Raw genomic sequence first — 13,947 nt, 5'->3', positions numbered from 1 at the left:
TGAAGATAAAACTTAATGCAGAAAGACCCACAAAGAAGGTGGTTGCAGTAAAGGCTCAGAAGAACAGAGCATTTATTGACTTTCATTTGGTCTAGATATCAGGCAGTCATTGGGCGCAAACAATATTTATCCAAATATTAAAAACCATGTTAATGTTAATTGATTTGAGCCTATGAAAATGAGTGAGGTGGATGTATAAAAATGTCAGTAATTCCAAAATAGTTAATGCAGTTTTTTTCTAAAATCCCTTGAATTACAGCTGAAAGTCTGCACGCATACATATTTATGATCAGTCAATTTCCAATGCGCTGTGGTCATGTACAAAGGCAAAACTGCAAAAAACTGTCTTGTCTTGTGGCCTAAATGTGTGAGATAAATGAAGACTGTATAAAATATGCTTGGCACAATATATTGTATATCGATGACCTTTATTTAACTGGCCGCAGGTTGTATCTTAAACAAACATTACAAGTAATTGTTTTAATGTTTTTGGAAGGCAATCTTAAGTGTATGTGACCTAAACTGAAAATTCACCCTCACAACTTACATATAACAATGCCACAAAAAAGAAAAAAACAAAAACAAAAAACAATCACAGAGAGATGCCAAATGATTTTTTTTATTGTACAAAAGTGGTTAAAATACAAGGCATAGATGAGGAAATGCTGGGTCTGTTTTGACAAGTAGAGGCAAGAGCACAATGACTGATCACTGGTTAATCATTTAAACTTAAACACAACTATAAAAAAAATAAGGGAAAATAATACGTACTATGTATATGTGTCACTGACACTAAAGTGCAGTGTTCTGTTGCATAACATTTTTGGTACAAATATCTACTTGCTAGTGTGGGTGATCTACCTACATTTGACATTTACTGGGTGCTTTGTTAAAAAAAAAAAAAAGCCTGCACACTGATCCAGATGAATCATCAAATTACAAGCAATGACCACTGTTAATGAGTATTGCCTGTTCCTTTGACTGAATTAACTCCCACATATAAAAGCAGCATCAAAAGCAGATGTGAAGGACAGTATGTCTGTTTCAGTCTGTGATCGTATTAAAAGGAAAATGATGCCATAGGGGTGGAAAAACCCCAACAACTATAAAATAAGATTAGTCACCATGGTCAGTGGAAATGTACTGTTAGCAAACATCAAACAGTGGTAAATCTTTCATTATGAACACACACAGTTCCTTCCAAAATATAAACATAGGACTTAAAGCCTGCTTTGTATCATCAAAATTCATCCAAAATTGTAGTACAGCAAAAAGTGGTTATCACCTCAATGTGCTCCACAGCAGTTCGAGCAGCAACTTCTCTTCTGGAAAACTGAATAAATACCTTTTCTGGCCCGAGTCAGGCCAGGAGATCAATATCTCTTTAAGAGCTGCTTTTGGCTGGGAGGACATTATTCTCAAAGTGTCCCTGGTTGGTGATGTTCCCTGCTGGGTAGTATCTGGCCACCACAAAGGAAGAACCATCTGATGCAATGGCTTTACCGACACCCAGCTGTTTAGTGCTCTTCCACACCATTGCTGTGAAATGGCCTAGGCGACATATAAAAGGAGAAATGATGAATAGAAAGAAATTAGAAAGGCAAAATCTGGACCACGTAAGAGAGAGAGAAACGTGCTTTTACTGTAGTGAACAGTTGAGGCTAAGTTCACACGCTCTTCAGTTTATCCAAATATTTGCAGACACAGGAATTTTAATTCCTCTCTCATTCATCGCTTCGAAATCTCTCCTCTTGCCTCGACCGCTTTAGTCCTTTCTTAAGGGAACTTTGCATGACTCAGTGTGAATCACTGCGATGGCCTACTAGTGATCTGCTTCATGTGTGATTAAGTTACACCAGCTCATGTACACTGGTGTCTGAGGCTATGGGAAACCATCTGGAGGAATTAAGGCACAGTGGATGTGACATGCAGGGTTAGAAGTGATGCATAGGATTGTAATTTCCCCTCAGTTTCTCCTTGGCTGGTCACAGTCAAGCAGTTGCACGTTGTCTGAGGTGTGACATCAGCACAAGAATAACAACAACCTTCTCCATGCCTGAATAAATGTGACACTGAGAGGGAGAAGCTGACATCGAGTAAACAAAAAAACGACAAAGAAACAGAGAAAACAACAAACTGGAAAAAAAGAAGATGAAAAAAGACAGTTAGAGATAGATGTGCATGAATCTCACCGGTGCCAGAGGAGAAACCGGGACGGTTGAAGTTGTACTGTTTCACTTCATCATACCAGCGGTCTGCCACATCCTTACCTGCACATGCAAACAACTGGCTTGAACTTAAAGGAAAATCAAATTAGCCTTGTGTCACACAGTAAGCAGAAAGCACTCTACAAATCCTCCTTAAGCTCCTGCTTACAGTGCTGCACTTTTTGTCACGCTGTGCCTCACTGTGTGTGTATCTTGTGAAATACACCGGTCTGTGCTGACATATTTCTGCACTGAGTCATAGTATCTGAAGTGGAAGGGAAATGGATCCCAGCTGTTCACTTGCAGGGTTTGGCAGACACCACAGAGGATCTAATTTAGGCATCACAGGCTAAAATAATGCATCTGTGGAAGAAGGTGTCTTATTAGATTTTCCTGCCACATTCTCACAGAAACCTACATGTACAGGACATCTGAATTACTGTAAAGTTTAGACAAATTCAAATGCAGAAAATAACCTGTCTGGTCATACGAGGCCCAAGCCAGGTTTTCGCCACAGCTCCCTCTACTGGACTCCACGCTGTGTTTTAGGATCCGTGTGCTGGCCAGACTTTCAGCATAACTGTAAAGAGAGACAAAGAAAATTGTACAGTGTACTGCTTGAGTTAATTCCCATTTATACTTTGGGTGATGCATGTGTGGATGCACACTTTAAAAAGTCCAAGTCTTCATCAGTAAATTGAAGAGCTAGGAAAAAAGGAAAGAAATTTCGCTTGTCATGTCAGAGACTTCTTCAGTTCTAAAAACAAACAGTGAACAGTCTCCAGATATTTTGGAGATGGCCGTTGTCAGGCAAGGTGTGAGTGGGGGTTGAAGCACCTGGTAAGGGATCTCAAGACTGGACTATCAGTCTCTTCCTAGGTGCTTCGACCCCCCCCACTCAAAATATCTGCAATACTCCAGCTTTTGCTTTAAAAACTGAAGGAGCCTGTTGGATGAAAGGTCTTAGACGAGATGTTTTCTTCTTAAATAAGTCTAGTTTCTTTCTTTTTGAAAAGCTCAAAGGACTACCTGGATGATTGGGAACTTATACAGACATATTTCATCAAGAATAATTTCAAGAGCTTTCACATTTTTAAAGCTTGCTGCAATATCCTGCTCTCCACTTCTACAAGAAACAGAACAACAACCTTAAACCTGTGGGGCAGAAACAGAAACCATTTCCTCTGTAAACAATCTGGGTTAGCCCAACCCTTGGATCATTTCAAGGGGTCAAAATAAATTTTCATAGACTAATTTGATGTTGTAAAGTCATAAAGTTAACTCACTACAAACATATAGGAGTAACTGCTGTCCTATGAACTTTGTAGTGATATAATTCAGGAGTAGTGTCCAGATTATTCTAATTTATAATCAATTCCAAGGTAGTTTCTACAGTTTTCACATGTTAGCATAGCTGTTCATATAGGTGTGCAGTGGCCTGATTGACCCACACAATGTGCTGTGGATCCAGAATACATGTTAAATTCTTCCTTGTCGAGGTCATTTGGGGTTTTTGGATGAAAAGAAAAACATATGTTGTGGAAGCAGTGAGATCTGTTATCCATTTAGGCTGAACTGTGCTTTAAACTTAGTTTATTTATGTTTTTCATACACAAATCATGTCCAAGACACACAGCGTGTAAGAGCTGTGTGCCCAGTCAGTTTACACAAAGAGTGAGACAGACCCCATTCGTCGAGTTCCAGTGAACTGAGTTTTCCATGCAAGCATCAGATTATCTCAAAATTCCAATACTGATATTGGAATACTGATAGATATTACAGTTAAGTTCATACATGGCTTTTAAAATAATACTGTCATTTTAATTGTGCTTCAAATGTTCCTGTGAGGGATCACACAACTGAAGAGGTTTTTAGCGCCATGTTATTGTTGCTTTGCACCATCACACATGTTCAAGAAAATGGAGAAAGACTTTTATGACAGCTGCCTCGGTCCTTCCTGACAGCGGTGGACAAGCTGACATACTCGAGAGATTTAACTCTCTTGTGGAGCTTCTCTAAGAGTCTAGTGGAAATGAAGCTTTATTCAAACTTCATTTGAATAAAATGCTAATGCAGCTGCAATTAGTGACAACAAATTGTCAACAAAACCTGTAATCACAATGAAAACAAACCAAACACCCAAGATATATTTTTTATAATTTGTGGTTATTGCATCTGACAGGCTACGCTGGAACTGTCACTGTTATCTGGAGCAGTTTGACAGTGACTAGTATGTGCAGTCCTTGCTAATTAGGTTTCTAATTTGATCTGTTTGTGCATTAACCCACCGGGCAGCCTCTTTGCTCAACTTGCTGCTCAACTTTAGCGGAGGAGCCTGGTGCTTCATCCTGTAGTCGTTGTGGCACCGCAGCACCTCCTCAGCAAACTGCTTTGAGGCTGGGAGACAAACAGGACAGACAGGAAGACTAAGTCAGCCTCTGACAAAACAGACGTAATGATGCAACATGAAGACTCGGGGAAGGTTGTAGAATACAAACTCAAGCTGAAACCTACAGCCTGAGTGACCTCAGATAGCGAGTACCAACTTGGTGACAGGTGATGAAGTAGAAAACATCATCTGGATCAGCCCCCTCCCCCATACCACCACCACCACCACTGGTGCCTATCACTCATGGGGCTTTTCATGAGTCTCACAGTCTCTTGAGCACTCACACAATAGGCACATTGAAACAGCCCCGCAGAAACAACAAGGCTGAGAGAAAGCATGCAGCACCACTATTAATCTTACCTTACAATTTAGTGCCATCAAAGAGGACAGTAAATTAATAACGGAAAAGGACATCGGACAGAAATTAGATTTAGACTTCTGTATGTGGTCTGTTCTAATTTTAAAAGAGCATTGCCCACAAATGCAGACAGTAAACAAACATGGCTCTTGTACAGCTACATGGGGACAAAGTTCAGCTAACAATAAACATCAAAAGCTTCAGGGTGTAATATCTGCTTACCTGATTTTCCCATGTTGCTGACACAGGAAGCCTTCAAGTAAGATCAGGAACAAGCTTAGAGCAAACTAGAAGCAGCCTCTCCTCAGTGTAATGCTGGCACTCTGACAGTGCTTCTAATGCATTTATTTCTTGGTTTTTCCTGTCTCATTCTACCGTGAACTCACATAAACTTTTGCAGTCTTCCCCTTTAGCTCTATCGGGATGTAACAATTATTGCTCAACTATTCCTCTTTTTCATTTGTCCCTCCTTTGGCCACACACCATACTATCTGCATGCCCTACTTCTTCCTTTCTGGCCTAGAGAAGCACACACCCAAGCAGGGGAGCCCCTGCAGTCACTGGTGACATCATCTCTGTGAGACACATGCCCATATATGGCTCTGAACTCCTAATATTCAGGAAAACATTGCCCCTGGTAGCCCTGTACTTCTTTTCTCACAATCTACATGTTCATGATGAAGAATTAAGCTAAATAGTGTGCACTAAGGACAATAAATGTCTTTCACTTTCACTACTGGGAACTCGTTTAATACCCCGAGGATCAATATGTTCCATTGTTATTCCCAGTGCACCCAAATGAAAATGAGCGATTCCTTAATTCCCTCCCTGGATTGAAATTAGTAACTGACAAATTTCCCCTTGAAACAAAGTGATTCAATATTCATCATGCTACAGAAAAGCTGCAGAGCTTTTGCTATGTTACCCACCACACTTTATCCATGTCTTCTACCAAAGATATTTGTCATTTCAAAATAAATAATAAAAGCAGGGCTGGCTTGCAGCAAAACCTCACATAGAATTACCTCATATTTTATCACACATCTGTCTGACTCTGCTTTGGAAATCGTGTCTGGAGTATTTTCTTCATGTTACAGCTTGTGTAAAGAATACTTTAGAAAACAAAACACTCTTACAGCTTTCTTACTGCCATCAATAGTATTTCATTGTGTCAGCACCAAAGTGCTCTGAGGAAACTGCTTAATGTTTAAAAGCAGATGATGCAGAGTCTTTACTGGCTAATTTCCCAGTTGTTCAGCCACAGTTTGCTGGGCTTGAATAAATCAAGGCCAATGAGGACACGCAGCACGGAATATGAATGCACGTAGGATCAAGATATTTAAACGTCTTGCAAATATGCAGATATTTTAAAGACTGATGGATGCACGCCATAAAATCTTGACAGTCTATTTATAATGACATAAATACAAAACTAATCATGTCTTCAGCTGTATTTTGCATTTGGCAGTAATGCTGACATGCTCAACAACTGAACAGAATAAACAGTTGTATATTTCGTGAGCCTACTGCTGTGCTAGTGTTATCGTGTAGTTTAGAGGACCGCTGTAAAACCTCTCAGACTTAAAAGGATTTATATTTGACTACGTAGGGCAGCGGTTTACACACTTGCCTAACAAGTGAAAGATCCCTGTTTTGATCCCAGACGGATACACAAATCCCTTTGGGGTTGTGTCAGGAAGGACATCTGGTGTAAAAATCTGCTAAATCAAATATGTTGAACTACCTGCAGAGGCGACCCCTTGTGAATAAGGGGGTAGATGAAAGTAGCTCTGTACTGAGGCTATGCTCTCTGCAACGGTTTGTAATTTTTGCTGTTCTGGCAACTGATGCAGCAGTTCATGCCGTGAATACAATACATGGTAATCCCAAAGACAACTTCGTAAATGAGTCAGCTGAATGTTAATTTGCAGTATAGGCTTCAGGTGTTGGTCTCTAATGAGATGCAATGAAAATGAAATGATTCAGCATTTAAAAATGTGAAATTTGGAAAAGTGGGGAAAATGGGTCCTTGTTTTGTCAGACGACGTATGTGCTGTTCTCTGGGCCAAAAATTCAAGAACAAATCCAGAAATGGTGGTTAAATAAGTGTGAGACATAGCTAAAGTTAGTTATATATCCTACTGAGGCAATCATCCACTCATCTTTAATAAATGAAAATAAGACTTTACTGACAAACTCTGTGATGCTTTGAATTGTAATTATTTCATTTGCCACAAGGTGGGTCTGTTAGCAAAGGTACTCAGTGTGGCCATTAGTCACACTAAGTGCAACTAATGGCATCCTGGTTTCATAATACGAGTGGACATGATGGGATTCATGTGAAAAGTCAAGCCACTTGATTTCTCATTAGCTGGATAGTGCTATCTTAACAAATAGATTTCCTCCCTGCTACCATCTGCAGAGTGATGGGACTGGACAGCTGGAAGAAGACATTTACGTAGTGCTCTCGACACGCCGGAACTTTACAGCAATATATCTTAATTCGTACTAATTGAGATAGTTGTTGAGTGTGTAATATCAAAGAGTATACGCAGTGCGAAAGTGTGTGTTTGTATGCATGTGGTAACAGGGATAGCACAATTTATAAGGAGAGCCCCTTTTAGAGGGACAGTACAGACATTGATCCATGCAGATATTAGATCATTTATCTCTGCACACTGTCCTTATCTGCTGTAGATATTGCTTGGCTCTCCTCCCTGTCAGCTGTGACATCGTTCCTTAACTTCTCTCCCCATCCCTATCTCTTTCTCCAGGTCTCGTATCCCGGACCACCACATTTGACTAGATATTGCTTGGCTCTCCTCCCTGTCAGCTGTGACATCGTTCCTTAACTTCTCTCCCCATCCCTATCTCTTTCTCCAGGTCTCGTATCCCGGACCACCACACCGTCAACCTGTAATTTTCTTTTTTTTTTTCCACTTGAAACCTCCGAGGAATCTTCCCGCAGGTCTTGTCCTAAAGAGAAGAGAAAACCAAATTCTTTCTTGAACAGAACAGGTTTTCCACTCCTGTCATGACTGCAGTGGATGTGGATTTATGAGAACAGAAATATGAAATAACTCATACTGGGGCTGTAAGTGCACTTAGTTTCATATAATTCCTCTTTAGCGGTCCCAGGAGGAAGGTGAGGACTTTTTAATAACTCCTTCCATTAACCTCCATCCTTATTAAGGGGTCTAGTTGAGTGAAAATGGAGACATCTACTGAGGGGGTGTTGAGAGGATTGATCTCGGCTGAGAAAAAAAAAAAAAAGAAAGTGAGGGGGCTGCACTTTTTTTTTCCAGGCAGTTGTTGGATTCTCTCTCTCCAGAGCTCCGCTCCAGAATTTGACACATGAAGAAGTCTTTTATGGTGTCATTAGTGCAACTGTTCCATGGAGGACAAATGATTCTGTGGGTTAAGAGGAGTTAATCACCTGCCAGTCAAACCTCATCAAGCCGCCTCTACGGATGAGGCGCTATACAAATCTCATCATATTTATGGAGCCTCAATTAAGCCGATACAGGCAAGGAGACACATGCATAAAGAAGAGAGTGACAGGGGTAGGAGAGGGAAGGCTTGGAGTGGGAAAGAAAGAAAACGAGATAGTGGGAGACAGTAAGAGCTGGACGACGCTTGTCTGACACTAAGCAGCAGAAATGTAATGTCTTAAAAGGCCATCACAGTCAATAAAGTTCCTAATGTGCTTAAAGCAATTACTGTGTCCGGAGAGGAACAGAGTGCATGCAGGATATTAACCCCAGTAACCCACTCTATCTGGACCATAATTAAATTATCCTCACATCCTCATTCTCATACAGACACACATGCACGCACTCAAACCACACACTTCAGCAAGCGTGCATTCATTTATGCATGTTCACAGGAAGTGTGTGGAGAACTGTGTGTCAGCTGATACCTTGAACTGTGAAAAGAGGAGAAAGTAACATAGATGTGGATCTATGGGAGCAGCACTAACAAGTATTATTTGACCTTGACATTGATTGATGTGTCATGTTTTGATTAAAACAAGGAGACTGCCAGTCTCTCAGAAAACTGCAGGCTCTCACGCATCAATTGTCAGTCGACGGGTCGGTGATGTCTCCGACAGCATATAATAATCTTCAGTAATTACTTATTTCAAGGGCCCTTTAGTTCCATTTAAAAGTGATGTGTGTAATAATTGACAGGTTCCAGCAAAGGTATTTATAATTTAGTATTAAGTCTAAGGGGGTCATGACTAATTGATATCAAGGAAGAAAGTGAATTCAATCAACTTTTTCCCACTCGTCCATCTGTTTGTACATAATTTCAATTTCCTTCTAGCTCTTAGTGTTTAAAGAGGCTTTCTAACTCTTTTTAGCATTTGGATCTGCTGCCCGTTCCTTCTGCTCTGCTTCTTTTCACCCGGCATTATGCATATTCAAGTTTAAATAGTTATGCCCAAGTAACATAGCTAATACGCTTCTTGGGCTGATTTAATGCCATTTAATAGTTGTCATACAAAATAATATTTGCAGAGCCAGGGAGAATTCTTGACACTACAGACCCTAATTATTGCCTCTGAAAATAACAACCCAGCCTTAAGCATTCTGCATGGGCTCCCGAAGGCGCTTTTCTCAGCATCTAGGACAGCTTTTGTGGCTGGGCTTGGCGGCTTGCTAATTTTGTATTTCTAGATGGTGCCTCTTTGGTTTATTTTGGGCTGTGCTTGTATCATTAAGTACTTTTTCATGACCTTGCTTTGGGAATGCTAAGGTGTTTCTTCAGGTTAGCGTTAAATAAAGTTCCCTTAAACGCCACAATTAGGTTTGCACGTATTTGCACAGCGACACAATTGTTGTAGTTTTGCCTCAGTACAGCACTGCAGTGCATGATTTCAGCTTTAATACAAGGGGTAAACAAAAGCATCACCTCAGCTGTTTAGGAGTTAAAATCATTTTCATACATATCCCCTCATTTTCAGAATCTCAAAGTTAATTAGACAATTGACTGACAAGCAGTTTCGCAGAAAGATGAGTCTTTTTCTCTATTTTATGACAAATTAAGCAGATAAAAAAAATGCATATTAAACTTTCATTTGGTAGCTGGTCACTGGAACTCTTAATATGAAGGCCTGGACCGTGGTGTAACCTGCCTTTGCGCTATGGTAGCTGTGACAGGCTCTAGACGCCCCATCCCTGATAAGAATAAGTCAAAGAGAACGGATACATGTATGAACCAATCAGAGAACTAGCAAAAAACTTGAAGTGGCCAAATTGAAAATCCGGTACATTTTAAAAAAGAATGAATGCACTTACCAGGTCAGCAACACCAAAAAAAAAACCCTTAAGGTCCACAGAATATGACTAAAGTGGATGATCGTGAAATTCTTTCCTTGGTGAAGAAGAAGAAAATCTTCTAGCCCAGGGGTGGGCAATCTCAGTCCACGAGGGCTGGTGTCTCTGCAGGTTTTAGATGTGTCCTCGAACCAACACAGCTGATTTAAATGGCTAAATTAGCTCCTCAACATGTCCTGAAGTTCTCCAGAGGCCTGGTAATGAACTAATCATGTGATTCAGGTGTGTTGACCCAAGGTGAGATCTAAAACCTGCAGGGACACCGGCCCTTGTGGACTGAGATTGCCCACCCCTGTTCTAGCCTCTAAATGTCTAGCCAACTCAAGAACACTCTGGGGGAGGTAGGTGTATCATTGTCAAAATCTGGGGGAGGTAAGTGTATTATTGTCAAAGTCTAGAGCTTGTCAAGTGATTTCTTGCTGAATGGAATACAGAACGTTTACAACAGGGGTGTCAAAAACGAGGCCCCGGGGCCCGACAAAGACTCCAATCTAGTCCACTGGACAGTGTTGGAAAATTTGTTGACCTTGAGCTATATTTGGATCATTTTAACAGCTTTTCCTGCTGACAAAGTCCTCCCCTATTAGCAATTACGCTACACTAAAATAAACAAGCAATAGACAAACAGTGAAATTAAAATTATTTCATCGTTTCTCTAAAAATATCATTTGTTTTTACAATGAGCCCACAATTTAAAATAATAATAAAAATTAATACTGTGAATTAAAATTAACAGCCTGCATTATATTTAAAGGACAGTCTTTTTTGTAATTTTTCACATTTATGTTTTATTTCTTGCATTTTAAGCCCCAGGAGTCACACTGACAGCATTTTTTTTAATCACACTGAAAGAAAATTGAGATTTGCTGTTGAAATTGTATGCTTTGTTTTTCTTCTTCTTATATTAAATATCACAGACATCAAATGTGTAATTACACTTCTTCACACTTGTAGAAAGCAAAGTTTCACTGGAATGACTCACTTACCATCAAAGAGGGCTGTGTGTGCCCCCTGATGTGAAACGAGTTTGACATCTTTGGTTTACAACAAGATGCAAACCCCTGGTTACATTTAAGAACAAGAAGGAAAGATTGTCAGTGTTACGCATGGGCATGTATGGATGCCAGTGGAACCAGGTCACTAGCTTTTATTGATAATGTGAGTGGAGATGGAAGTAGCAGGATCTGAAGCGTACAGGGCTATGCTCTCTGCTCAGATTCAGCCAAATGCTGAAAAACTGACAAGTGGATAATGACCCAAAGCATACTACAAAAGCAACCAAAGAGTTTGTCAAACCAAAGAATTGGCATATTTTTAATGAAAAAGTCAGTCACCTTGTGTCAACCCAACAGAGAATGATTTTCAGTTATGAAGGACAAAACAAAAGCATGAGACACCCACAAACAAATAACACCTTAAGCCGGCTGCAGTAAAAGCCTACCAAATCATTTCAGCAAAGGGGACATGGCATTTAGTGATGTCCACTGGCTCATGGCTATGCAGGCATCGAGGGAAAATGATTTTCATCATTTATCTTCATATTTAAAATTTGGTCCTGTGTATAAAATGTATGTAATTCCCAAACAGTTAATCCCAAAATGTTGTTAAAACCGCTTGAATTAAGCTGAAAATTTGCACTTCAATCACATGTTGATCACTGTGATGGACAGAGGACGAAAACTACTAGGACAATTTTTGGATTGTCCGAATACTTACAGACTTAATTGCATGCTTGTGAATATAGAGATAGATGGATCTGAGGGACATTTATTATGTTGAATGGGTCTCCAAAGCTCTAGTGAGAGGGAAAAAAGGTGTTAGTCCATCAGCAGACTGTCAACCACACCCACCCCCCCACACACACACACATAGAAAAACATAGAAAGAAAGAGAGAGAGGGAGAGAGACATGAATAATATTCAGCCATCAACTCTTGAACGATAGGAAGGATATTTTTTGCCAGTGGTCACCTGCAGTCTGTTGCATCCACCAGTAGGCATGCATATCCAAGAACTGCTTATGCATATGGATATGCAGGCCTTTTCATATGAGCAACAATTTGTCACCCTGCTGTGTTTAAGCTGACACAATGAACAGAGTGTGAGTATTATGAACTGAGTTCGTGCATGGAATTTAATCAAACCAACTGCTGCAAACCCAGCAGGAATTACATCTTAAACCACATTACAGCAAGTAAGCACTCTTCAAATATTCATACATACGTCCTTGGGGTATTTGACTATCACATGTTAATGAATATTTCATGATAAAAATAGTAACTCCTGAGCGGACTAGATTTTCAAACATGCTTTAGAGCAGATTTAAGGAACTTTCTCAGTGTGTTAGCAGATAGGAAATTATGATATTAATCAGTACATGCAGAACTGTATCTGTGCTTCAATCTGCTGCTCCTCCAGTGCTGTGAACTGATTGCCTCCTCACTGCACTGAAGAGTCGAATGTGAATGAGCATTGTTGCATTACTACACATAGAATAAGATATTTGGCACCATTGTGCCCCTCTCAAATACAAATATAAGCATAGTCTTCCTGACTGTCACACATGGCTGTAAGTCATGATTGGAATTAATGCATCCAGCCCATTGCAGTCTAATTTCATTAACTTTTACGAAGGTCATGTTCGATAGAGATGCAGTGCGTACAAGCAACAGCCTCCATGTCTGGAAAATTAAAACAGCCTCAAAGTGGCAAAAACCGCACTAACATGAGTGGCCACTTGAAGCTGGCTCCAAATGAGAATTTGATTAGACTCCCATATTAAAATGTGCAACTTTACAGCAGAAATAAACATGGTTATAATGTGGTAGAGATGATGTGTCCAAGTTTCCCAGCTTTTATAAGATGTTTAAATTATATTACTTAAAGGCTGTATAATTAAGAGTCTGACAGCCTGGACTGACACTTGTAGCACATGTGGCCAGTAGCTGTATGCTGGTCTTCACCTCTGCTAATTCCACTCACTAAACCTGAACAATTATCTGACAAATAGTATGGCTTGCTTTGTGATTAGAAAAGAGTACATCAGAGTGACTGTTAGGTTTATATTGTGGATTGTCATTTATGCTTAGAAATATATAACCATATATTCTTAGAGGTGTATAATCGATTGTGTAGTGATAGGATGTGTGATCCTTAGTGGTCTGCAAAGACTGTATGCATTCCAGAGTGCTCTGGAATCACATCTATGTCCGTTTAGGTATAAGTGCCTTTTGTTTAGCAGGTGACTCGTTCATGGGGTCACCCCCCCCCCCCACATACACACACACGCATACTTACACATACACACAGATGGTACTCTTTGTTCACATGTACACCTATGTAAGATGTCATATCTTAATGAGACTATGCATATTCATGTAACCTCAATAAAGAACAGTGCTACGGGGGGGCTGACTGAGAGTGACTGGGGTTCAAGCATCAGGAACAGCACTCGTCACAGTTCTGTCCCTCGTGCACGTGATTACCAAAGAACTTTGGTGACTTGCGTCTTGCTTTTGCCATTGTAGTAGAATTGTCTCGTTCCAGCGGTGGGTCTGTGCCAGACAAACCCATCAGTGACCGCTCAGGTTGAGCGAGTTGGAGACTAAATAAAAGAGGCAAGGTTGAGATGGTGGATTTACTACGAATCGGATGT

The 13,947-nt window shown here is 40.2% G+C and overlaps 1 protein-coding gene and 1 long non-coding RNA gene across 2 annotated transcripts; both read right to left on the bottom strand.

Annotated features, from left to right (window-relative positions):
• Positions 1–597: 597 nt before the first annotated feature.
• glipr2l (GLI pathogenesis-related 2, like) lies at positions 598–5,509 on the bottom strand. Its single transcript, XM_004541410.3, has 5 exons — positions 5,177–5,509; positions 4,496–4,604; positions 2,684–2,787; positions 2,193–2,270; positions 598–1,551 (listed from the first exon to the last, which is right to left on the bottom strand). Exons 1-5 carry the CDS (start codon positions 5,187–5,189, stop codon positions 1,385–1,387), a joined length of 471 nt encoding a protein of 156 aa, XP_004541467.1. The 5' UTR covers positions 5,190–5,509; the 3' UTR covers positions 598–1,384.
• A 1,812-nt stretch (positions 5,510–7,321) lies between these two features.
• Positions 7,322–10,393, bottom strand: LOC101465511 (uncharacterized). Its single transcript, XR_190938.3, has 3 exons — positions 10,255–10,393; positions 8,042–8,208; positions 7,322–7,930 (listed from the first exon to the last, which is right to left on the bottom strand). It is a non-coding gene; the product is annotated as an uncharacterized LOC101465511 (long non-coding RNA).
• Between the last annotated feature and the right edge of the window lie 3,554 nt (positions 10,394–13,947).

The sequence above is a fragment of the Maylandia zebra genome, linkage group LG11 (assembly GCF_041146795.1).
Source record: "Maylandia zebra isolate NMK-2024a linkage group LG11, Mzebra_GT3a, whole genome shotgun sequence".
NCBI lineage: Eukaryota > Metazoa > Chordata > Actinopteri > Cichliformes > Cichlidae > Maylandia > Maylandia zebra.
This window is presented reverse-complemented; position numbering and strand designations above follow the sequence as displayed.

What these genes read in the sequence shown, in the direction of transcription:
- glipr2l (XM_004541410.3), bottom strand. An exon ending in TTGAGCAAAGAGGCTGCCCG is followed by an intron (nt 2,788 to 4,495) that starts GTGGGTTAATGC and finishes CTCTCTTTACAG; the next exon opens with TTATGCTGAAAGTCTGGCCA. An exon ending in CGGTTTCTCCTCTGGCACCG is followed by an intron (nt 1,552 to 2,192) that starts GTGAGATTCATG and finishes TATGTCGCCTAG; the next exon opens with GCCATTTCACAGCAATGGTG.